The 26,907-nt window shown below is 41.5% G+C and overlaps 1 protein-coding gene across 2 annotated transcripts in view; it reads right to left on the reverse strand.

Moving 5' to 3' along the window:
* Window positions 1-346: 346 nt before the first annotated feature.
* camkk1a (calcium/calmodulin-dependent protein kinase kinase 1, alpha a) overlaps window positions 347-26,907 on the reverse strand; it is a 69,968-nt gene continuing 43,407 nt past the window's right edge. The window contains exons 7-17 of one of the 2 annotated variants that reach the window (XM_008428150.3): window positions 22,014-22,050; window positions 21,665-21,686; window positions 20,863-20,951; window positions 18,411-18,610; window positions 15,475-15,528; window positions 15,104-15,177; window positions 12,814-12,901; window positions 11,321-11,449; window positions 9,447-9,550; window positions 5,863-5,910; window positions 347-4,856 (exon numbers count right to left, since the gene is read on the reverse strand). In XM_008428150.3, the coding sequence (XP_008426372.1) occupies window positions 4,784-4,856; window positions 5,863-5,910; window positions 9,447-9,550; window positions 11,321-11,449; window positions 12,814-12,901; window positions 15,104-15,177; window positions 15,475-15,528; window positions 18,411-18,610; window positions 20,863-20,951; window positions 21,665-21,686; window positions 22,014-22,050 (918 nt within the window). In that variant the 3' untranslated portion in view covers window positions 347-4,783. The remainder of the gene's footprint in view (window positions 4,857-5,862; window positions 5,911-9,446; window positions 9,551-11,320; window positions 11,450-12,813; window positions 12,902-15,103; window positions 15,178-15,474; window positions 15,529-18,410; window positions 18,611-20,862; window positions 20,952-21,664; window positions 21,687-22,013; window positions 22,051-26,907) is intronic. The other variant, XM_008428151.3, reaches the window with a different exon arrangement.

Genomic DNA, 26,907 nt, shown 5'->3' on the forward strand with positions numbered 1-26,907 from the left:
TTGTTATTAGATGGTAGATTTGGCTGGACTCCCCTTGGATAAAGTCCAAAACAAACAAATTTTTTTTGATGGTAAAAGGATGACATTAGTTAAAGTTATCTACTGGTAAGAAATAACTGCTTGGACCGTTACAATCTGATTACACTTAAAAAAAAATCCAGAACGTTTTAATTTACTCGAATTCTGAACACATTTTAGAAGTGCAAAAGACTCCAGACAGATGAAATCTAAAAGTAATTTCACTCCGTATTAACGTTTTGGTTTTCTACTCGTCCTGTCGGACAAGATGGTGAGCAGGGAAGAGCCAATGCAGGAGGTGAAATGAGCGAAGCAGTACATCTCGGAGTCATGTTTAAAAAAATGCTGTATTTGGATTCAATCATATGTGAAGATCCCAAACTCAATGCTGCCCCCCTCTGGCTGCTCTTGTACTCTGCACCCTGCTCGATGTTTTAATTTACATCATCTCAGCAGGAAAGACAAAAAAGTAAAAATAAATAAAAGTTTGCCCTTGTGGTACAACATTCACATTTTTCCCTAATATGAACATACACATCAAAAACAGCAGTTAAAATGCAGTGTTTCTGCTCTACGTCGTTTTCACACAAAGAAAAAGCAGTTTGCTCAATTTTCTCAAACAGCAGATGACATAATTGCGACATGCAGGCTGATTGCAGAAAAAAGAAAAGCACAGTAAACGTGGTCTTTTACAGGAGAACCAACAGCTCAGAAACTGTACATAATGGCAACTGTACATAATGGCATCCTGCAGACAAAGCTGTGCGTTTCAAAGTGCAATCGTTTCATTTCAATGTGAGCTGTGTGTCCGTTCTGCTAAAATATAGATTCAAGAGAAAGCAACACGAGTGATCTCTGGCAGTGCAACAAGTCAAAAATGTGTGGACAATTTCACAGCTGTCTGCACAGAAACACACTACTGTAGAGAAATGTACAAAATATAAAGGAATGATGCGAGTCTTAAAAGCAAATAAATACAAGCAAATACATCACAGCTGGTCACACTTTTTTGGTTTCAAGAGCCCTTCTTTAGAGGCCACCCTGAAGCAGTCACACAAACTCAAAGGTCAAAACCGCAAACGTATTATACATTCTCCATGACCCACTTGGTGATAAAGTGGAGTGTCTTTAAAATCTGTGTAAACACTTGAGCATAAAACTTCAGAAAATCACTTTCAGTGTTTCATTAATGCAGATTTCTGAGGTCAAGATGGAGGAATGTGAAGGGCTGCACTGGTTATTAGATGGTTCTGGTACGGAAAGTGTTTTATTCTCATACTGAACTGCTTAAAATCTGTCCAGTGAAATGAAACAAATACCCAAACGATGCAAGAGGGATGTCTCCGGCTGGATCTTTTGTCCCAGAAACTGACGAGTCATTTAAAAATCGACTGCGAATCGGTTTTGATTCACAGCGACTGAAATATTATCCCAGCCTCAATATGCTACTCCGGCGTGGTTAGCTTGGTTCCGAAAGGCTACTAAAATCATCCAACAAAGAATCACCTAAGATGTGTAAGTATTTATCGTTTGCTACTAGGAAACGTATCCGACTCAAATGCATGTAGATTCCAACATACAATAATTTTTTTCCCCCCCTACAAGGCTTTCACTAAAATAAACCTTTTTTTAAGAACTGGGTTTGTAAATTGCAGCTGCTCGTCTCACTGGGATGCAGCATAAGACTACAACAGCTGTTGGGGGTTTATTTTAGTCTGGGACTGAGGCAGGTGTTTTAAAAATTGATTGGGACTCAGAGCCGATCGAGGGATTGGATTAGGACATCCCTTCTGTACATCTGAGTACGTAGAGACTAAGGGTGCGTTCACACTGCAGCCTGAAGTGACCCAATTCCCATTTTCTGTCAAATCGGATTTTTTTGCAGGGCTGTTCACCCAGCCACACATAATGCGACTTGAATGTGTTCTGCAGTGTGAACGGGCAAACGACCCGAGTGTCCCGCATGCGCAGTAGAGGGCGCCAGAGCGTCAGCGTTCTGCCAACCGCCATAAGAAGAAGAGCTCAGTGTTTGCGAAAGTAAACATGGAGGCTAACGGTGGAGCTTAGCTTACATATTTGAAGTTGTTGTCCGGCCGGAGCAACATATTAACAACTTAATCCTGATATAGTCCGTCAAGGTTGTTGTTTTTCTTCCCGGTTGATCAGGACGCAGAATGGTGAGATTTGTCGAGTATCAGTGACCTTCAGTTCGGATGAATGCGACCCGGACGTTAGTAGTGATGGGCAAATGAAGCCTCATGAAGCAATGAAGCTTTCCAGCCCTTTGCTTTGCAAAAAGGTTCATTACTAGATGCTTCATTCATCACTCACTAGTGACATCTGCTGGTGAAACTGTAACAGCCTTGTCACTCAGTTGGATCATACTTCCAAAAATTACTAAATGCAATATTGTCACAAAGTCTTCATATTTAATTGTCATATGTTTTAATGATTAAAATGATTTGTAGCCAATCTAATCCTGGTTTATGTTGAACGTCAGTGGTTGTGTTGGGTTTTCTTTTATGTCAGACTGATTTGACAATAAAGACATTTGATGTTTTAGGGTCTTGGGAGTGCAGTGCCTGTTGGGACGTTGGCTTTTTCTTGGATTTATAATTGGCTCTGATCCCTTATATTTGGCTAGATGTTGAGTTTTAGCTCTGCAACAGGATTAAATCTGTTTCTGCTGTGAAAGACTGATATATCTTTGCTAATTAGACTACAAATAATAATGGAACTTTGCAGAAGGTGAGAAATTGGGAGGTGGAGGGGTTAATTATTATTATCCAAGAAGAATTTTATTGTGAGGATAATCTCAAAGTATTCCCAGATGTCAGAGATTTTCCTCTTGCTGGCTCCATTTCAGACAATCAAGTTTACTTGTGTAGCACATTTCAGCAATGCAGTTCAAAGAGATTTACATCATAAAATCACAAAAATATAGTTAGGAAAAAAAACAACATAATCTACAATTGAGAAAAGCAGTAACAAACATTTTGATGAATGCCATCAATACACATCAAATATGTCGGTCAATGTTCATTTTATTTTGGCCACTGAAGACAAATATTCTCCCCTGATCCGAGACCAAAAGGACAACCCATGATGCAGCGCGGCTCATCGCGCTTTTATTTTGAAAACCGACACGCAAAATGAAGCAGTCACCGTGACCCAGGCAATGCGAGGCCTCGTTTGTTGCCAGTCACGTGGTTTTCAGCAAGCGGGGCTTCATCGGACACGCCCCCTTTTTACTCTGTACAAGCCTCGAAGCCTGGATTCAGATCATCATCATCACTAGACGTTAGGTCACATTTGAATCGGATCCGTGTCGGATATGGGTCACATTCGAAAAGAATCCGACCTGTGCTGTTCAGACTGTCATGAAAAGACCAGATACAGGTCGCATTACGTCAAAAAAAATAAAATAAAATAAAAAATCGGAATTGGGTCACGTCAGGCTTCAGTGTAAACGCACCCTAAGTAAACAAGTGTCGGTTTCTGAATCGGTGCCAACTGTCCTGAGTACCTGAACTTTGGGAATAAATCTGTACATTTCCTCTTCTGTCACGCTTTATGAGGCCATAAAGCTCACTACCGTCACTCTCTTTATGGTTTATGACTTCTTTTTTTCAAAGGTCAGCCACTGCAGTTCAGCAGAGGAACAATTTTTGAAAATGGCAAAGGGACATATTTTTCTCTGTACCTCAGAATGATGTGGTGATGCGTGAACAGATTATTTTTTGTGTTTCTTTTTTTTCTTAGCAAATACAAAAAAGAATCCTAATGAACCGGCACACGTTTAACCGTTTGCATACAAACTGTTGGACCTGAAGGTGACTTCCTTCCCTTTTTTTTTTTTAAGTAACGTAAAAAAAACAAAACAAATGCCCTTCATTGAAATGTCCAGTGAGAAAAAACAAATCCTGAGCAAAAACACAAATTTCCATATATACGCATCATATATTTACAGTTTTGATAACACTGCAGGAGTTCTCGTCTCCGTTTCTGTCCACCGTTGAGGATGCCACATTTTAAAACGTCCTCTCTGTTATTTACAGTAAAAGCAGAGTTTGTGTTTGACACCAGTGATAATCGCAGAGTAGGAGCAGAAGCGTCAACTAACCCTGCCCACACTGGAGTCACTTCATGTCAGACAGCAGGGGGCAGTGCCATTCAAAACGTGTGCATGCATAGCAAAGCCAACGTCCTTTCAGCCTGACGTCTGTCGTAGAGCTGGTCCGTGAAGGCAGCACGGAGGCTTTTCACACTGCCTTTTTCGTAAACGTTACCGACGGCACCGGTGTGAGGAAAAGGAAAAAAAAGGGGCTGCGACAGGAACAAGGAATCAGCCTCTGATATTAAAAAGACTGATCAGCAGTCAGAAGCCCTGTAGTGCACTGAAGAGACGATCCAGTGAGGTTAACATGCGAGTCAGAGAGAAACTGTTGATTAGATTCTGTAGGTGATCTGATAATGACCATGCATGGAAATTAAAAAAGGAAGATTTCCTTTTATTTTATTTTTTTTTTACTTTAGTGTGCAAACCAAGTGGTGTGTCACCTGTAAGCTGCTCAGAAATCCAGAAAGAACAAAAGAAAAGGAAGGATTTTCTAAGAATCAAGCCGAATTAGCGTTAGCATCCGCGAGCCATATTTCACATTTACAGATCCGTTTATGTACACGGTTTACTGTGGCACTGGTTGGAGCTGGGTGAAGGCATGAGCGCACAGTGCTCAAAGCAGAAAGCTCGGCTTCCCGTCGCGCCTCAAGAGAAAGGCTCGTCTTCGTGGAGGTCCTCCAGCTCTCCTTCTCTGGGCCCGTCCCCCGCGCTGCTCTTTCTAAACAAAGAGACGGAGAAGAGAGAGATCATGCTGTGCCTCAGGTGTGGAGCGGTCTAAATGAACAGGGAGCCCCCTCCCCTCCCAAACATCCCCAAAGCTTATGATTCCAGCCTCCGCAGACAGAGAGAGGGACAGAGAAGCAGCTGCAGCAGAATGATGGAGGAGGTCTGCAGGAACATGACAGAAGCATCTCTGAGATGACAGCTGGAGAGAAGCAACTGCAAAACCATTCACATCCCGTGTCATCGTTGTCCACCTTCTCACACTGCAACCGTAGACGTCAGTTTTGTGATGTCATGGACCAAACAAAATAGTGGACAAAAATCACATAACTGGAAAATTACACTTTGTTTTTCTTGGTTTTTATAAAAAAAAATCTGAAAAGTGTGACTTAATTTGTTTTTGTTTACTCTGATCACTCAACATAAAACCCAGCACAACACCGCCAAAACACAAACTCTTATAAAACTAAGCAGATTTTCAGAAACATATGAGATTGTTTTAAGTCTACAATTCTATTAATATTGATGAAAAAGTACTAGTTAACCTGGCAGATTATATCTTGTATCTCGCTAAAAAGCTACTACCGAGTTAGTTTGGTCTTGTTTCAAGTGTAACTAAGATATTTGCACTAAAAACGAGACCAAAATTACTCGGTAAGATTTTGTGTTTTTGAAGTGAACAGATTTGCTTCAAACAGCTATAATTTCTTTATTATTTTAGATTTATTAGTTATTGGGTTTTACATTTATGTCTTGAGTGAAGAAGATTGCTCTGTAGTGTGTCTTACACATGCCTAAGAGCAGGTGGATCAATAGTGTGGCCAGGCCAGCCATTTTCCTGTCACCCAAAATTCCCCCCAAAATGAAGTTTGTCGCTGCAATGTGACAAAATGTGCAAAGATGCACGAGACAGAAAGAGTTCTGCAGGCTCTGTAAGTGAGCGCTGAGCAGCCTTAGGCGAGGATGATGATGCGCGGGCAGATGGGCCACAAAGGGGTTACCTGCGTGAAGGGTGCAGTTTTAAAGAGGGCCTGAAGGGCCACGAGTCCCTGCAGTAGAGAGGGAGAAAAGACGGAGAGGTCACCGATGAGTGGGCGGAGTCATCATGCCGACAGGTGACGAGGTCCCACCCCCAGCACAACGCGTCGGATTCATCAACCGACAAAACATTTAAAACGCTTCAAACTTGATGCCACTCCAAGTGACCGGTTTGAAGCTTTGCATGACTAAAAAGGTTTTAAACACAGACAGACAAATTAGGTAAAAAAAAAAAAAAAGATCAAACACTTGATGCTTGAGGGTTGAGTAAAAAAAATAAACTTTGTGTTGTATTTTCAAGTAAACATGATGAAAAATTAGATCAGGAGACCAAGATGGCAGGAATCATCCATCTGACAGAAAGCAGGGCAGCTGAAACGCCGCTCAGCCTGCACGTTCTGCAGCGGTAAACAGGATCTAAATGTAATTTAAAGAGGCAGTGTTACGCGTTTTCCAGCCCCAGTTTCATTTTATAACACAATCATGTAACTATGTTACCTTCAGTTCTTATAAAAATGCTGTACATATCAAATATGACTGAAAATAAATTTCACTTTGTATTCTAAATGCCTTGAAAATGGGCCTCCGTCTCTTTAAGAAACCTTGGTATCACTTTATTTGAAGGTGTGTAAGGCATAAGACTGACATGACACTGTCATAAACATGACATAACATCTGTCATGAACATGAAGGAGTCTTTATGAATGTTTATGACAGTTGTCATAAAGTGTCATTCGGTAAATAATGACACTTTTGATATAAAGTTGCATTGAAAGTCCATTAAAAATGCCATCTTTGCATGATTTTGTAAATAATGATAATTTAATGCCGGGGTGGCATTTTTAATGGACTTTTAATGCAACTTTTAAAGCAACTTTGCATTAAGTGTCATTATTTACCGAATGACACTTCATGACAACTGTCAAACATTCATAAAGACTCCTTTATGTTCATGACAGATGTTATGTCATGTTTATGACAGTGTCATGTCAGTTTTAGGCCTTACACCCCTTCAAATAAAGTGTTACCGAAACCTTTTTAACCTTTTAACAACATTTTTTACGTGGATTACACCGAGAAGTAGTTGGAATAATGAGCTCAGCTGATGCGTAGTTCCACCTGGTGTTTGCTAATTGCAGCCGGCTAGTCTGAAGGAGCCGAGTGGGGGAGTCATTGCTTTATGGGGCGTGAGCTTGAAAAGTGCAGCTGACTGGTTGCCACGGGAGATTACAGGATTTCTCAAACGTTCATGAAAGAATCAAGGCAACTCTCCAGGTATGTTTTGGATGAGGGAATAACATTATAACATCATGTAAAGCAAAATAAATAAATTTTACATAACACTGTCCCTTTAAATAACATTCCTTGCAATTTGCTGGACATGATGTGTTATGTGTCATTTGTTTTTAAGCTGATGCTTAAGTAACGTAAAGCAGAACTATAGAGCAGTGGTCCCCAACCTTTTTCTTATCGCGGACCGGTCAAGACTTCGAAATTTTGTTGTGGAGGCGGGGGGAGGGGTATGTTGGTGTTCTGGCTAAAGCCTGAATATGCCCGATTTGTGTTGTATTGGCCCTTTTATCACAGCCTGTGGGGTTTTCCCTGACTGGGAACTACAATACAACCTGTTGAATGTGACAGGTAGCCAATCAGAAAGCGCGGTGACGTAAGAACAGAGGGGAATCCCAAACAGCTGACATATGAGCAATGGAGATGATGCGTGGAAATGTTTATTATTATATGTAAAGGTCATTATTATATTATTATCTTTATTCAGTTAAAAATGTTAACTATGAAAAAACATATCCACCTCCAAATCATAGTGCAGCAAATAGAGCAGCTGCTCCCGTCGTCTTTTATCCACCGCCTTTTCTTTTTGTTACGTCTTTTATTCAAATGACTCCACAAACTATCACTATTGCTTCTACATCGTCATCTGTGTTTGGTTTTCTAAATTCCCGCTATGTTGGGGGTTTTACTGGATTGTCTTCTGGAATCGGGATGTTCGTGACTGAAATCGGTTCGTGTTGCTCCTGCCTTGAACACACAAACCGATCGAACCTGTTGGACTTTTATCAGCTCTGTGGTCACAGAGGTTTGGAGAATTGGCCGACAATTCTTAAATCTTTCCATCTAAACCAGACTTAAGACTCAAAAACTCTACTCCTCTCCTCTCGACCACTGCCCAAACGCTCTGACTCTGGTCGCTATGGTAACGTTTACATACCCCTTCAAAATAAGATACAGAAAACGAACATTTTACTTTCGTCAAAATTTTAACTTACGATAATGACTAACGGAGCCCTGAGCTTGTTTCTCTGCAACGAGACGGTCCCATCTGGGAGTGATGGGAGACAATAACACTCGAGGTGTGTTGATTGAGCACAGCCTTCTTGGTCTCTACGTGGCGAAGCAGCTTGAAGCTTCATTGTCTCATTAGCAGCCGGTCGCCGCATGTTACGCAGAGCGACTTGTAATATGGGACTCACCTACCGGTCCGGGATAAGTCCATTCTTCTGTCTCTTCTCTGGGCCTTTTCCCCTTTGCAAAGAAACTTTCCAAAGGCATCTGATCTGTTTCTTACTCATTTTGCTGCTTGTGGGATCAATGTTGACGCCCAAGTAACAGAGAGAATCCGGTTAAAGGATTTTCAAAATTAAAGATCCTCCAGACTCAAATAATACATAAAACGGAAATATTTAATCATTTCTTGCGTGGCCCGGTACCAATAGGTCCACGGACCGGTACCGGTCCACGGACCGGTGGTTGGGGACCACTGCTATAGAGAACATATTAAACGCCCCGATTCTTTTTTTTCCTGTCTGCCACCAGGGGGCAGATTTTTCACACTTTTCCCCATTTATGGTTCTTAGAAAAATAACCTTCACCTTTAAATAGCAGCTCTCTGCAGCACGAGGCAAACCTCAGCCCAGATAGATAAGACAACATCTCATATACCCACCACAGTTAGAGATTACAGAGCAGCTGAGGCTCATCTCCCTGACAAATAAACCAGACACCCTCACACAGACCGCCGTCCCAGGGGCACCATCAGACCAGCAGCTATGGATGCTCTGTGTACGTTGAAGCTGCATGGCAGGATGAGGCGATCATCCCTTTGTTGATGCTTTCAACTCACAGCTCAGGAAACTCAAGGTCAGCATCACACCCTAGTTTATTTATTTTTTTATTTTTTTATCTAAATCCTCCCGTGTCACTTTGAATTCTTATGGCTATAAAAGCTGGCAACAACAAAACACATACTTACAAGAGCTGTAAGCTCTACTACTGCATAGAATGAAAGACTGAATTATGGTGCTATGGCAACACAAAGCAGCAGGTGCTGCAGAGAAGACTGAGAGCAAGTTAACCTGACAGAGCAGAAAGAAAAAAAATAAATAAAAAAGGGGCGAATGTCAGAATTTCAGACTACGGCAGAAATAGGAGCGGCTCCTGATGTTGGCTCGTCCTCGAGGAGGGGATATGGAAGTATTAAATATGTAGGAGTGCTGGCGATATTTGCAGGCTGGATTGTGTGTGCTCTTACATGAGCAGGCTGCCAGGTGCAGACATGGATCTCTCCTCTCGCCTGCTCGGGCATTCAAAGGGGTTGCTGAACGAGCGCTTCCTCAGCATCGCTTTCACCAAGATCTGAGGCAAACACAGGACGGAGACCGCCATGAGCGAAGGCTCCGCTTTGATTTAAAGCTGACAGAAGTAAACAATATGAATTATTTAGTTTTTGTGAGCTTGAGAGGGGGGGTAAAAGAAAAAAAGACATGAAATTAGAGTCATATTATGAAAAATATTCAACATCTTGGAAACAAATTATAAATGTGTAGGCTGGGGATTGTGGATTAAAAAAATATGTCAGAGTTTCACACGTAAAAAGCTGTTGAGGGGGAGTATTATATGTTTTCCAGGCACATAGTGCCATCTTATAGCACAATGAAGTAACTATCTTACCTCCAGTTGTTACAAAAACGATAAATAAAATATGACTAATCTGACTTTGCAACTTAATGTCTTGAAATTGTGCTTCTGTCTCTTTAAAAACTCCTGCTCTTTCTGAAGTCATCACATATTAACCCTTTAGCAACATTTTTTTTTTTACCAGCGTTTTACTGAGAAGTAACTCGTGCAATGAGCTCAGCAGACGCACAGCTTCACAATGTGTTTGCTAATTGCTGCTGGCTAGTCTGAAGGAGTCGAGTAACGGAGTTGCAGGTGAGGGTTCCTCTGTGCGTGGAAGCTGGGAAACTGCAGTTCGGGGGAGGAGCTGCACCTCGAAGGCGGAGCTACGTCCACCCAGCCGTTTTGCACAGCTGACTGGTTGCCATGGGAGATTAAAGGATTTCTCAAATAAACATGAAGGAATCAAGGAAACACTCACATGATGTAAAGCTCAAAAAAGTCAATTTCACATAATACTGCCCGTTTAAAAACACACTAAACAACCCACCAGGTGAATACGATACATAAACAGTAAACAGAAAGTTCAGATAAGATAATATGTTACACATGGCTGCAAAACACACAGGATGTTTTTTGCATGTGAAAGTTACTGGAAACCAGAGTCTTTTTTAATTTTTTTATTCTCCGTATGTTTCTTAAATGTTTCTCACCAGCACCTCCATTCATTGAAATGAGTTACTATCTAGTTATAGATCTCCCCATGCTTATATTTACAATCGTCTCCAGTGCAAATGGAACCACGTTGTACAGACCAGTGCTATTCGCAACACACAGATTGCGTGCATAGTAAAGTCTGCTGACAGCCGTTATTTCTGACGGTGGTTGGGTCTATGTGAGTAAGGTGATGGTTAGAAAGTTTATACTCCTAAATAAAATAAAACAAAACACACCAAACATCTACATCGCTTAATAATTTAGAGGAACCACCCTGAATGCGATTCCTCCATCATGCAGTTTTAACCTGTACTTAAAGTTCTTAAAGGAGAGCAATGATCTAGTTTGGATCTGAAGCTTTTTGTGGGGAAATCTCTCTTTCTTTACCTCTTTGGTCCCTTTGGCAGCTGCTGTCTTTGTGGCTGATAAGTGGACAACTGCAACCTGATGCAAAAACAGGCAAAGTGTCTCCCGCTTGCTGGACGTGATTCATGTGGTGCAACGTGAAGCTCAGAGAATCCATATAAATTTGGATTTGTTTACACACCAGGAGACTGATTCCAGCTGATACGGTTTTTAAAACATCCGCACAGAAAGTCATCTGGGCTCGTATCCTGTCTTATAAAAACACTCTGTCCTACTTCATAGCAAACTGTCCATGTGTCTTAACTTTCCGTACTGTTCTGTAATTCTGCTGCTCTTTTTAACCTTGCTCAGATTAGGAAAGGCCAAGGCGATGTTATGTTGCTGCTCTTGCTCACATTTCTGCTGAAGACCATCAGTGTTTCTTACCACAGCGGAGAGGCTGGGGACAAACTTCACAGAGTTCTGGATGTCCTCCTCCGTCACCTCCACCATGGAGCAGTGCTCCTCCTCCAAAGGTAGAGGGTCAGTGCCTCCCTGGGTCACCCACTGGTCCATCTACACACACACACACACACACACACACACACACACACACACACACACACACACACACACACACACACACACACACACACACACACACACACAAAGAGTATGTATCCTACACTTGTCATTACCTTATTTCTCAATGTGACGTGTTTGTTTCATAAAGCAAAGACCTAAACCGATTTTGATCCAATTTCTACCCAAAACATCTCAACCGTACTCTGAAACTAGATCTTTATATGTATTTTTTCACGAGTCTATGCATGTGCAAAGCTTGTGGAAACATACCCCAACCAAAACACTCACTGCTGTTATGTGTAGTCAGTCCAACAAAGTCAGGAAGGGCTTAATATAAAAACATCAGAATAATTTATCGTATTTTCTACGCTTTTTGCTAATGCACAAAACTGAAGTTGTGATCTTTGGATACAAAGAGGAACAATCTAGAGTCAACACACAGCTTCATGTATTACAGCTGGAAACTAGAGATCAGGCCCGAAATCTGGGAGTGGTGATGAACTTTGACCTGAACTTTCAGAAACACATAAAGACAATTAAAGTCAGTCTTCTATCACCTGAAGATCATTTCTGGGATTAAAGGGCTAATAAGATGTACCTATATTTGGTTGCGTTGATTACTGCAACACCGTCTTCACAAGTCTGAATAATATTTAAACTTAATTACTTTTTGATGGTCTGTCATATAAAATCCAATTACAATACATTTGTGGTTCTAATGTGATAAAATATTACACAGTTATAAATATCTATGGTTATAATAGTGTATATATCGTACACCGTCTGAGACGCGGTTTGAGGTCACCTGAGGTCTGAACGAAGGACAAGCTGCCTGTCTGTGGAGCGCTCGGTTCCGACTGGTCATCTTCAATGAAAAACACGGGAAATGTCAAAGGAAAGTGTTGTGCCTCTCGGTGCTTTGCCGCCCTTCATCCTATGTTTCTCTGACGTGTGTGTGTGTGTGTTTAAGAGAGAGTGTGTGGATGTCTCTGCACAAGGACACACATGATGTCTAACAGGCTCATTATCTCCTTTTCCATAAACACAAATAGCGTCTCTGGTGAGAAAATGACTCAGCGTCCTCGTCGGATTGTGTCATGGAAACATGTTGGGGTGGGGGGAGAGGTATCTGCTCTCTGCTCCGTCCGTGACCGGCCCCTGGATTCAGAGTGACTCAGCTTTTAGCCCACAGGGACACACGGCTTCCATCTCAAAAAGCTTAATGAGCCCCACTGTTCACGTGACGGCGAGGCGATGGAATCAAAAGCCAACGTGCAAAGGTAAACAACGCCACGCTGAACCCGCAGTCTCTTCACACGTCTGAACATCGACTGCCGCTCCGCGTGCCACAGTACCTTGATCTCAGGAATGGTCATCCTGGTGTCCGGGTTCTTGTCCAGCATCCGCAAGATTAACGTCCGCAGCTCTTCGCAGATGTTGGGTCTGCCATGAAGAATGAGACTCGGTCAGGTTTTCGGACGCTGCTTCGCTTATCCGCACACGCTGAGGCAAAAGACACTGAAGTCATCTGATGTCGTTTTTAAAACGACTCCGGGTGTTTTTCAGGATTTTTATGATGAAATTATTAACGCTGCATTAAATAGGTATAATGAAAGCCCATGCTTAATTAAAACAGACTGGGAACTGCACTTTAGCAACCAGCACTTAAAAACAAGCACTCTATTTAATGTTATTTAAGTTGCAGAAATCAAATACACATAAATTCAGCTCCAATAAGAGAATAAAGTATTTAAATTAATAATTAAGACAATTACACATTAGATTAAACAAAATTAAAATAATCATTTGAAAGTAGACAGAAGAAATAATCGTTGCTACTCTAAAATATTGACTTGGTAAACATCAATCCTTCGATTTAAAGTTTCTATAGATAATTAGAACAAGTAATAAAGTCGTAGTTGAATTAATATAATATTTCTAAACAATTTTATTATGACAATGTTAAAAAACAAATTATTCAACTGCTTTTCGAAACACTCTTGCTAACTTGCTAGTGTTGCGGTGGTTGTAGCGAGCAATCGCTGGTTAAACATCAATTTGTTTTAATGATTTATTAGTGGAAATGCTTAATGTGTCGATAGGTGTACTTTCCCTGCAGGCACATCACTTGTGGGGGGATTTCTAAATCAAAAAATGTAAAATTACCTATTGAATATCCTCAAAAAAGTGCAAATTTTTCCTCAGCTAATAACACAATATTTAAAATACTAAAACCAAGAAATAACAGGTATTGATGCAGTTCAGTAAACTGAAAAAGTGAGGTGTTTAAAAGACGTGAGAAGCTATTTAAAACCTAACACTTAAACAACACAATATAACTCCAAGTAAATCAAACTTCTGTGAAATCAAACTGTCCACTTAGGAAGCAACATTGATTGATCTGACGAGGGTCCCCGTTGTCAGAGTATATATATATATATATATAACATGTAGCGACATAAAAAACATGTAGCGACATAAATAGGATTCATTCAGGCTGCAAGAAAACAAGAGAGTAAAACATTCTGCAGATATCAGATTTAAAAAAATCTTTTTCTAGGAAAAGCGCGGATGTTTTTCTTATGCCAGTGATGCTTAACTTTGCTAATTGATGAATTAAGATTCTAAAGGTTAAACTACATGTCAGTTCAAAACATTTATTCTTTTCCTTACACTAAATCCTCTCTTGCATGAATATAGTTAAGTTGCCTCTGTTCACAACATGCACAGTGTACACATATTGTTAAAGAGAAAATGAAAGCAGCAGGTCAAAGCTTTACAAAAAACAGATATTGGAAATTGGCCATGAAGTTCTGATCTCTAATTGTGATTCCTCTAATTTTATAATTTTACTTTTATTACAAGAAGTAGTTTTCACAATTTATATAAAAAAAAGCTCATCAATTAATTTGTAACAATTTTAATTCTAAATTCAGTTTTCCCGAACAGAAATGACTAAAATTAAGACACTAACAGTTGCTGACGGTTTCAATCCGTAACGGCAGCCTGTGTTTTCCAACGCAGGCGACGCCGCAAGAGAACGTGACAAAAACGACGTTCATCAGAAAACCCGGTCTCCATCAGCGGCGTGACATTATTTGTACAAATGGCCCCATCGCCGCTCAGAACAAGGCGCCATTAATTGTTATTGATTTTTATAGCATACAAATGATGCGATTACAGTCTGTGTGGGAGGACAGGCGAACCTCATGTAAGAGCTTCCTGTGCAACCATGACGGTTCCTTACTAACAAAATAACACCTTGTTCTGACGCAGCCGCCCGCCTGCCATGTTTATATTTCATCAGTCTGTTCGCTCTGCGTACGCTCGGTACGTGGCTTCACGTGTTCTCTGACTTAATCACCCAGGAAGACCTCTGTGCTTTACTTCACCTTTTACTAGAAAGAAAGACCAGGGAGGCACCGCAGCTTCATGTTCCCATGCTACTGTTGAAGTCTACACATGTTTTGACTGGTGACTCCCTTTCATATTCCAGTGGTTTTGATTTGTGTGTGTGGGGGGGGGGGATGTTTTATATAGCTAAAAAGCCACAATAAGAGCTAAAATAACAGCACAGAAAAGGTGTAAACAACTCTGCTATTTTCTCTAAAAAGGTATGAAAAACAAAAAAAAACAACAACTCACGTTTCAGGAAAATCCACAGGCCTGGTCTTTATCTTATTGTGCAAAGCCAATATGTACTCGTCAATAAACGGACACTGCAGGTAGAGGGGAACAAAAACAACAACAACAAAAAGAAAAAAAACAGGAGTGAAATCCACAATGCAGGCTGCCTGAATCACAGATACAATCTGCTTCTCCGAAGACGGATCAGACAAATTACTGCTGCGGCAATCAGCCTCTGGTGTTCATTTAAATGAACGAGCGCCGCATCAGACGCCGAGAAGGCGGCACACGCTTTGTTCCCACGGAGGTGTTGCTATAGAGGGAGACGGCTTTCGCTGTTACAACGCTGTTAAAAATAAGCGAGAGACAGAAAGCGTGCACACACTTGCCTTCCCAAACACGAAGCAGTACAGGGTGATTCCCATGGCCCACACGTCCAGCGCCTTTAAAACAGACAAACAAGACAGGAGTTTAATGCACATGTGAGCCACGCCAACCGGAGATTTATGGAACGTCAGGTCGTTTTATTTTAGGGCGTCTTTTTCAGAAGATGGATTTGTGCTATAATTTAGCAGAGGGACTAGCAGAGCCACCTCACTCTGCGTCCCTCGGCCTCGGTTTTTCTCTACAGGTAATCCTTACCGGGTAGAGCTGTAAAAAACAAAAAGTTTTAATTTTCTTTGTTTTGTGAGGAGACATAATACGTTTAAGATCACCTGGCTAATTTTGATCTCATACAGAAACTAACTGGAGTTATTTTAAGAAAAGAAAAGCTTGGAAACTAACTTGCCCTTGCAGAATCGTTTTAAATCGGCCATCTTGTTTCAAGTCCTTCTATTTGATTTAGGTACAGATACTGACCAGAGTTTAAATTTACGAGCCCAAGCAGAGATTTGGGCCGGGTTGGGACAGAATTATTCGCGCAGCATTCAAGTTAAAGTCAAACGAGAATGAACGATAGGAAGTTGCGTTGATCGACTTATTATAGCGTAACTGGAGGAGCAGGTTGTTCACTGTGTTGAGGAAATAACGAGAGGAAGTGGGGGTGAAGAAGTTAATCAGACTGTAACAAGCGCCGCTCCACCCTGCTCCGCTCCCATCAGTCACACATCCCAGAAGATTTGCATCCGACTCACGCTGGGATAAAACGAGCAACAAGACGGAGCTGGAAGACGCTGAACAAAAGCTAAAAGTGGGAGAAGTTCTCGATAACCTGTCGGGCTCGGACGTGTTTGGATGTTTTAGATGTGATCTAACCTCCAGCACTGACGGGGACCCACTGGTTCTCCAGCTCAGTGGTGGATTTACATGAACATTTAAACTAAGCGCGCTTTTGGGTTTTTGGTCAGAAACTGATGTTCTGCTTTAGCATTCCTTACTCCATCAGTCACAAGCAAGTCGCCTATTTCTTCATGCTCCTTTTCTGAAATAAGTTTCCAATCAGTCTAACAAATATTTTCACAGAAGGGATCAAAATCAAGCAAAATGTGTGCATTATGTTCCTGGCCTCTAAACGTGTTTAAATAAATAAATATAAAAAGACATTTCTGGTTGTTGAGTCATTCTGAAAAGGCTTCAGAATATTTTCAGGACTGAAACACGGTTGTTTCTTTGTTTCTCTTTTCTTTAACTACATCAGATTGAGCCGTGACGTGTTGCTTGTTGGGGCTTTTCAGACTATTTCATGTTGTCACAGGATCCATTTCGGTGTTTTTGTTGATTCTGCAGCTTCGGCGCCAATCAGCCCTGAGCACTTCTAATGAAACTAAAATAAAAATGTGGCTAACAGTTACTCCACGGCATTGCTTGACTTTCTTTTTCACGTGGAGTCAGGTTAATTTGCATAACGTATTTTTTATTTAATTAATAAAATCAATATTTGAAAACTGATTTTTGCATTTATTCCGGTTATTGGCGATATTAAAATTTGTTGATTTGAATCATGCAAGTTTGGAAGAAAAAAGCAAAGGAGGTGACCGAGAAATTTTTTTATTTTTTTCTCTTTTCTGCAAGACGTGATTAAAGCACCCTCTCATTATCTATTGCAATTTGTCATAGTGTTAGATTCATCATGTACTTCTGGGAATGAAGCATAAAGGGCTTTAGTGACATACAAGTGTTGGATATTATAAAACTCACTTCTAATTTTTACATCCCTTGGAAGAAAGGCTTTTCTTTGTCAAAACCTGAGAGAGTGCAATAACAATCAGGGAGGAAGAGGCACTCGGTCCCTGAAAGCTTGACAAAACAGCCGGCTGAAGCACTTAAAGTGGCTCTTTTACCCTGGTGGCTTTTTGTCTGCAATCAAATGTTCTATTCTGGCTCCTCTTTAATGGACATGCACAGCCCTTCTCCGAGGTTTTATGGAAACCCACAGGAGGACGGAGCGAAGAGGGAGGCGGCTGTGCAGGAGCAGGAAGTCAAAGCTGACGGCCTGGATCCTTCAGGATGAGCCGCCTTGAGTCCGGAGGCGATCGTGTTCACACGTGGGCAGAAAATGTTAAAAGTCTACTGAAAAAAATCTAATCTGGATCGGAAACTGATAATACTGACAATTTGAAAAAAATATCAGAAAGCTGTTGAAAACGTAAATAGAAAAGAGTGAGATATTTTAAATGCACGTTTTACTTCATATTGCATGAGAACATGTGCACAACTAATCAACTTTATAATAGAACTTGGTATGAAATAGAGAAAATGTGAGGGAGTTCCAGGAGTTAAAGACATCTGGAAATCGCTGTGTTTTGATACTGGAATATACACAATGAATGTAGGATAATTCATGTTAAACTCCATCGGATTAAACCAACCGACTTCCTCTTCAGCTCTTTGAGTTGTGCTGCAAAACCCACAAGAAGGGACGAAGTGCCTTTAGCTCCCCTCTACTGGTTTCTTATCCTTTTAGAATTGGTTTAGGGCCCACATTTATAAATCTAAAGCTCTTAACACCCCAAAAATCTAGTAAATTCCAAACAGATCAGAGACTGTTAAAAAAAACACTGTAATCTACTTCTAATAAGAAACACGATAACTCCCAAAAATAGATCCAAGGTTCAGTATTTGTCGACGAAGGCTAAAGCCTTCCGCACTCCGTTGTTACAGGTCTTTTAAAAAGCTTTGAAAAATTTAGGACTAATTTCTAGACATATTTAATTAAGTATTAACAGTCTTCATTCATTTCTCCCACATTCCCTTCAGAATTAGTGGGTGATTATTTAAATTTGCCATGGAAGTCAAGACTTAACCCAAAAAAAGTAAAAATAAATAAATACATTTCAGCTCAAGCGCACATGGACTACACTTCAACTCCACTGACTGGACTCACTTTCCCACTGAAGCTCTTGCACTTCTCTGACAGAGTCTCCGGCGCCATGAAAGCAGGAGTCCCTGCAGTGCTGGACAGCAGAGCGTCGTTGCCCTCGAACTGGTTGCTCACTCCGAAGTCGGCGATCTTCACATGGCCGTCGTCTCCCAGTAACAAGTTGGACGGCTTGATGTCCCGGTGGATGATCTTCTGGTAGTGCACTGAGGGGAAAAGAGGAGGGGAGAAGTTAAAGAAGGCGTCCCGACAAAATCAAGCAAAAGTGTAACATCTCCATAATATGTTTGTGATCTAACGCCGTTCCCTTAAAAACTACATTTAATTTCTTGAATTCCTACCAATTTTTTATTTATTTTTTAATTCACCAAATAGTTTGCCAGATTGTGATTGAAAAAGGTAATGTTTCTATTAAAGTACAAAATATTTTCCAATATTAATTTGCAGTTGGCAAACACCAATTGGTGGCCATTAAATTGTCCATATTAATAACCCGAATCAGCAGATCAGAAACAAAAACAAAAATACGCCAAGCGACGACACCACGAAACGGCTCATTCCACTACAGTGTCTATGAAACAAAATCCTCTGTGATCCGACTTCGTTGTTACCATTTTTATCGACGTCGATCAGCTGATTTGACTTGCACTACCCGTTCACTGCGCAGGCTTACCGCTCTTGTTTGTCCGACACTAAAATGGCCGCAGTTCGCCGTTCTAAACTTAGTAGCTTGGCGTCATTGCCGATCGCTGCCGTACCACGACCTCCATCGTTTTAAAACTATCCGAGGCGTTTAACGCCAAGCGGACCTGAGCAGTCGACCGCCTCAACAGCTTTGTCTCCATCAGGTCCTTATGTTCCTGCGTATAATTATATGTGCGCTTGAATGTCAGTCTTGTTCTGATGAAATCAACAATGCAGATTTGCTATTTTTTAACCACAACCCACTTGGGAAAAGAAACAAAAAACAAAGAAGAACCTGAAGCTGGATAATTAACAAAAGAGAGAAGTAGTGATTATGTCCCAGAGGAAAGCGTCACCAGCTTTGATTGCCGCTTCATAAGAATGATGGGAGGACTGTGAACCAGGGGTCATCTTTGAGTGAGAGTTAAGTACGTCCTCGAACGTCTTCTGGAATATAGGCCCTGATGGGATAAGTGGTCTCTACTTGCTGTGAGGAGGTCTTCCTGAAACGGGGGCAGTGGACTTGACTTCTCCACTACTAAATGTCGTAGCGCTCACAACGGTCAAATTAAAATGACGCCAGCGCCACCGGGAGCCCCGGTTCAGACTCCCGGCTAAGATTCATGGAGGCTGCAGGAGACGTTTTAAAACTAAAACTGCGATCCAGAAAATTAAAGGCTGGAAGTTTACTGCGCGCGCCAGAGTTCAGCGCTTATATTTCAACAAAGCAGATGGACACGTTTCCCAGCAGATTCTCTTTGGCTTATCTGCCAAACACAGGCGCCGCACCTCTTTCAGGGCTTTGCAACGGTATTTATACCCTGCTTTATCTTTAGCAGACCTCAGTGCATTTTATTGGGACTTTCACTTCAATAGACTTTAAGTCGCTTTCAGAAGCATCTCTGCTCCAATCCAAGTGGTTCGAGTCTGATTGGTACGTTGTTCAAACGCGGTTCGATCGGAAGGAGATCGTCTGCAAACCGCAATCTTTAAAATCTTCCTCAACTGGATTTAGACCGAGACTTTGACTGGGTCACTTGTAACTCGAAATGTGCCATCATCGTCACCAGCGGTTTTAAACTGCATTCCTCGAGGACCGGTGTCCTCGAAGAAACTTTTAGACGTCTCTCTGCTTCAGCGCACATGGCTCTAATGTTAGCAGAGCTTCAGCTTGACTGAATGCTGGCGAGGGTGTTTAGCCTCAAGGGAAATATCTAAACGTTCCAGGATGACCTCCATGTCCCTGCTAATAAAGAGATGCTGCACAAAATCTTTGTGAAAGTTTTGCACATCTGCCGCAACAGGAATTTCTTCTTGCCCGTAGCGATAACCGATCTACAATGACTCTTAAATAATGAGCGTAACGACAGCTTTCCCTCTGAAATGTTTCCTTCTTTAAGATTGAATTCAAAGTAGCCGCCGCCTTGTTTCACTTTGAACACGGCGCGTTTAGGGTGAAAGTAAAACACAGGTATCGTCTGACATCAGTCACTTATCCCCAACGACTCATGGAGGACAGGTGAGGCATGCTCTGGATCAGTCTAAATCAGTGTTTCTCAACCCTGGTCCTCACCACCCCCCTGCTCTACATGTTTTAGATCTGCCTCTATTCCAGAACAGCTGATTCAAATGATTGCATGACCATCAAGTACTGCAGAAGCCTGTTAATCACCCAGAGATACAACCGATGGTTTACGCCCAGGAAATGCTCCGATTCCCGAAAAATATACACATTAAAAATAGTAGCGACTTCAGTCACGATTTGCAGACTTACGGTACTCGATGCCCAGGACGATGTCTCTGAAGTACTGCCGCGCTTGCTCCTCTGAGAAAGGAGTCTCTGTTGGCACCTCCATCACTGGACTGCAGATTCACACAGAAACAGACTCAGACGGTGCTTTTAAAACTGGACTCAGACTGAGGAACAGAAACAACGGGGTTAACGTCTGAAGCGAAGATGAGGAGACAACACTGAATACAATAAGTAACCACCCCACCACCTCTTTATCCTCCACGCTTCCCTTAGACACACGACTTTATGATCACATGGCAACACATGTGAATAGTAAACCGTGCTGCATTCCGACTGGAGCCGAATCAGATCAGAAAACTGGATTTGAAATGGTTTGAATGGTGAACTGTTGCTGGACGGTTAAACTGAACTGAGTTAATGTAAAAAAAAAAAAAAAGCACTAAATACAAACGCGAATATTTGGGTAATTTTATTTGTTCTCCAGGGATTTAAAAAAATAAATAAATAAATAAATAAATAAATCCCATTTAGAAAAAAATAAGAACCGCTCATGTTTATTATCGTTATCAGTGAAATGATTCAGCACCAGATCCGTGACCCGAAGCCCCTTTTCTAGCCAGCTGGCTTTTACAGCAATAACTGTGAAAACCCCCAAGACTGTAACGTCTCCCTCTGAGATGGAGGAAAAACTCCGGCACGGTGTTCAGCTTGGAGCAATGAGCGCTGCAGAGGCTGAGGATGGGATGGAGAGATGGAGGAATGAGGAAGAGACAGAGGAGGAGGAGCAGGAGGACAGAAATCAGAGGACTTGTTCTCTACTCACCCCTTACGCATCAGCTCAAACACTATTGGGAACAAAACAAGAGGACAACAAAGAGGACACACGTGAGGTGGAATATTTTTTACTCATTAGCTTATTGTGATCACTTCTGCCCAGCGAGGAAACATCCAAGCTTCCTAGCAGCCGTCGTCTACCTAGCCTAGATTTAACTCATGAGTAGTTTGATGTTCAGGAGGAGAACTGCGATCTGGGGATGCTGAGCGAGGATGTGAGCCCTGAGGTGGTGCTAAAGACACACTGGGTTCTGAAGACATTACACAATCACCTGTCCAACTGGCAAATGTTGCCAAGCAGAAAGCAGATGAATTAAAGGAAAGTCAGACATGCATACCCATGTAGAGGTTGTCCTCTGACGGATCATCCAGCACCTGGAATGTTAAGTAGGTGAAACAGAGAATGCTCAGTTATTCAGGTGAGGAAAAGGTACATATTTAATGCATTATTGTTTAAAATGTGCAGCATTTAGCTTCATCGAAATGTGCATTTGAAATTTTTTCAACGGTATTAATTTATTAGGCAGGGACAATGGACATTAATTAACATTTCTGTAAATTCAGACTGTTTTTCTTCTGCTATCCACAAACAATGAGTAATTTGTCTTGCTGAAAACAAACTCAAAACAAGACTAAAATGACTCAACTACGCACATTTTGTGAATATAAAAAGAAAAACAATCAGTACATAAGAACTTAAAATTTTTTGTTCATAAAAAGGAGTCAACTATTGACCAGAGAAAGATCAGACATCTCCAAATCAACAACTTCGCCGTTACGCTGACAACTTTCGAGTCTACATCCCTGTGGAAAAATACGGTGCTCACTAAATAAAATCAAGGCATGAATGGGTTGAACAAATAAAAACTTGCACGTATGGGATGAATGAACGAATGCCGCTCATCTTTACATGCATGTTGAGTTGCGATCTAAAGTAAATGGGCGGTTGCTGTGACCACAAACAGGATAACGTGGGCAGACGTTTTAATCCCGTCCATTAGGCTGCGAGCCTCAGACTGAGCTGATCTCTGGTAATGACAGTTTTTCCACTGAGCAGACAGATTTTCTTGGATGCAGATTACAAACAGTTGGCAGCGGAGGTCAGACGGTCTGGACAGATTTCACAACGGTAGCAAATACGAGATTTTAGCGACGGAAACTGCGTTTTGTTCCGGGAATCTTCAAAGGGATTGTGGTCGGAAATAGTTAGTGACGCAAAGCAACGGTGTGATTCTGCTGTAGCTGCTGTTCATTTATGCCACTGCTGGATGAAGCCGTTTTATAGAGAATGTTGTAAAAAATTAGGTCCAACTCTTGAACTTTCCCTTTTTTTTTTTTTGACACAAGAAAAATATTTTCTTGGGCTTTTATGTGATAAAAACACAAAGTAGCCAATAGTTCTGCCTTTTGATGAAATGTTAGGTCACTTTAAAATTATTTCTACAGACAAATGAGAAGCATTTTTATTTAGTCCTTCTGTGGGCGATACTTTCTAGAAGCACCATTTAATGCAGTTACATCTGTAAAAGGTTTCGTCTTTGCACGACTGGAGTTTGGACCTTTTGACCAAAGCTCTAAACTTCATTCTCAGTCGCGAACACGCCCTTCCGTATTTGCTATGTGTCGTGTATGGCAAATTACAAATGAGACATTTATTGGCTTTCTTTCAACAATATCTTTCATTCAGACAATTTTCTAAAATAGCCAGTTCTGTGGACTTTCCTGTTAACAGTTTGTCGTTGAGGAGTTCCTCCTGCAGGGTTTTAACCAGGTTGATGCCCTGATGGAACCTTTACTGCTAGCATCAGAGCTAGATTTCATTTCGGGGGATCGCATGAAAGGGGCTAAATACTTTATTTTTTTTAAAAGGGATAAGTTGGGAGTGGACAGTTATCGCTTCTCATTTCTTGTGATAAATTTCTTATTATGATAAGAATTCTGATTTATTGTGGCAACAATAAATTCAGTTTATTTTATTTATTTATTTTTACCCAAAACTGTTCATATTTTGGAGATTTTTAATTTCACAATTATTTCCAATGCCAAAAAAAAAAAAAAAAAAAGAAATACAAATATGATCAAATGCAGGTATGGTGTGCAGCTTAGTGAAACAAATCACACTTATTTATGTGGAATTGTTTTTCAACAGTAGTATTTGTCTTTATGGTGCCACATCAGCCATAGAGTTAACTGAAAAAATAATAATAAATAGGTCTCATCTCAACATTTATCGTTATCACAAAAATATCGTGACAAAACTAAGTTCATATCACCCGTCAGCTTGGATAAAAGCTAATAGTAGGTGTAATTTTTTCATACTTTGTCACTTAAAATCCCAACAACATACGCAGAAGTTTGTGGCTGTAATGTCATAAAGTGTGTCAAAAGGTCAAAGGCGCAAAACACTTTTGCACGGCACAAAGCAGAACTCGCAACACAACACTATGACATTTTATCTCCTGATGCGAGAAGAAGCAGAACCCGCATCGAGGAGCGTGCCCGTTTTCATCGCAGCCACAAACCATCGTCACATCGGAGAAGCAACGACGTTAACGACGACTCGCTTTCGCTTACAAACGCTACGCCAAATAACCGTGGCAGTAAAATATAATACAACGGGGACTTCTGAGTCGTTATTAATACGCATGGAGCTCCAGCGCTGACGTGTCAAAATGTGGAAATGGATCATGCTAACCAGCTGCAGGCCAGATGAGAGGCAGACCTGCTCTTTGCTGCTGCCTCCTGTTTTTGTGTGTGAGATTAAAGGAGTGGAGTCGCCCTGCGTGGAGCTGCTAGGGAGCGTCTCCAGCCACAATCAAGCCCTTACTAATAGTCTGCCCCTGTCACCAGCTATCTACAAGGATATTAACCCACTTAGTGCTCTGAGTCACTTTCCTGTGATACCTGCGATTCTGCTTCCCTCCACCTCCCCTGCTCCCCGTTTCTCCTCGGAGGCTCAGTTCAGCTCCGTGTTCCTTCATTTCCTCCCTGCCTGGCCCTCATCAGCGTCTCTCCCCGCTCCTCAGCCTCACCCCAGTTAACCAGCTGTAAATAAAGTACCGGCAAACTGCGGATCTTTTCCGGCACACCGGTCCGTGGGCCGCCTTTGTGACAGATGGCAAATACAGAGGAGCAGAAATCTGGTAGGAACGCAGCTGCATCAAGTGTTTAGCTTCAAGTAGGTGGCTCTATAAATGTCAGGCAGAAACATCTCACATACTGTGATATATAAAAACAAACCGCCAACGTGTCTTTATGTCTTTGTCTGATATTCTTACAGTCTCAGGCAGACAAAACTCCAAGCTGTTTCTGTATAAATTGAGAATTTATAACTTGCTAAATACTAGATAGTTAGATGTTCAAAGCTCAAATGAATGGCTGGTGGAAACTGAAATCATGTTTTTTATTTTTTAAACACATGACCAAATGTAGTTCACTTACATCTATGTCAATATTTTCTGCTTGCTATTCTCACTTGTGCTGCATTTCGACTGAATCCCATGTCTGAAACACTGATCAGAGTCAAATAAAGAGCTAAAACTCAAACAATCCCAAAAACCCAAATCTGTCTAAACAGGAACACGCGGCTGCGCTGAAACCCAGTCGACCTTCATCAAGTGTGCAACGCAGGAGAAAATATGCATATGGGGAAAAACATGTTCATGCATTTAGACAAAAGTCGCATCCAAATCCTGATGACATTTGCGAAGTCAGAAGATTTGTGCAAAGTAACAGACAAGATATTAGAGGCTTATGACGCTAAAGTTGTTTGAGGCTTTTCATCTGTGCCATTTTGCAGTTAAAATAATCAATGTGGACTATATTTGATCACTTCTAGTCCAAAATCAAAAATACTTAAAGTTTGTCACAGTAAGCAATGTTCAAAAGATATTTCAATATAATTCATGAACCCATTATATATATCATATCTCTATATATGGAATGAAATAACGACTCATATTTCAACAATAAAGCATTTATTTATTTATTTTTTACAAATTAAGAACTATCCATCTATCCATCTACCTAACGGGCTGAAGCAAGACGGAACAGGATCGATTTTTATTATTTCCTGATTATTTTCTGACTCGCCTCAGACAGACGTCCTTGTGTGCACAAAGCTTTCAGCTCAGCCGAGCGGCCTCGAGGCTGATGATCCAGCCTCCAACCACAAACTGCACATGAAAAACAGACTCACAACGACGGCGCAGCCAACGATCTGCTGCTTCAAGGTAACGGCTCACAGTTTTCACAAAGCACAGAGAACGATTCATCCGAGTTAAACAGCTGCGTTTGACTGGAACAGAAGGTCAGCGCCGGTCAAGGACACCCCGACACCGGAACAACTAGTTCCCAAAATTTGCAGCTGAAGCCACAAGGAAGCGACGAGGTTTGCTCACGTCTGTTTGAATAACGTTTATTGACACGGCCTCGTGCAGGCTCTCAAAAAGCAAGGGTTTTATTTACACAACATGTTAAGCTTTTTCAATGCAGCAGGAGACAAAACCAAGTGAAATCCGTCATTAGCTTGCTGCAAAACTGCTGGTTACTGCAGTGACTAAGATGGGGAAAAAAGAGTAGCCTATTTAGACTTTCAGGGTAATGACAAAGTGTGCTTTGGGTTTTTTTTTTTTTTTTTTTAATGGAGCTCTGATAAGAGCTAAACATGCTGGTGAGAACAGCACTGGCTCGTCTGTCTCTTCCCACCATCTGTGAAAAATGACCAAATCACTTTCATCAGCTTTAATCTGTTCCACTTGGCGTGGGCTCAGTGTTTAAGGGACGGATGGAAAGTATATTCATAATTAGTCGAGACTGGACCGAGGTCTCCTGGGGGAAATCGGCTGGGTACCTCTAATGTATGTGATGGGGGCCCGAGCCAGAGCCCGTCTAAAAAAGACGAACAGAGAGAGATGGAGAGGAGGCGAGGACTAATTTCCTGCACCCATCAGGAAGTGTGAGAGAGCAAGGGTGGACAAAGGATGGAGAAGATGAGAGCGAGGGTGTTGTGTCAGAGCTAGCACACGGGCGCAGAAGCACTCAACTTTTCTTTTTTTTTGTTCCTGAAAACTCAGCAGTCCTGACACTTAATTCAGCTGAGCGAGCCAGACCGCTTCCCTCCAGCCAGACTGCCCAAGCTTAACTCCCAGCAGTGCCCCCGGTTGCCCCCGCCATCTGAGCTGGATTGAAAACACCGATGATATCACCGGAGAGTGGCGCGCGCGTCTTGAG

This window comes from Poecilia reticulata, chromosome 14 (assembly GCF_904066995.2).
Source record: "Poecilia reticulata chromosome 14, P_reticulata-male-v2, whole genome shotgun sequence".
NCBI classification, from domain to species: Eukaryota; Metazoa; Chordata; class Actinopteri; order Cyprinodontiformes; family Poeciliidae; genus Poecilia; species Poecilia reticulata.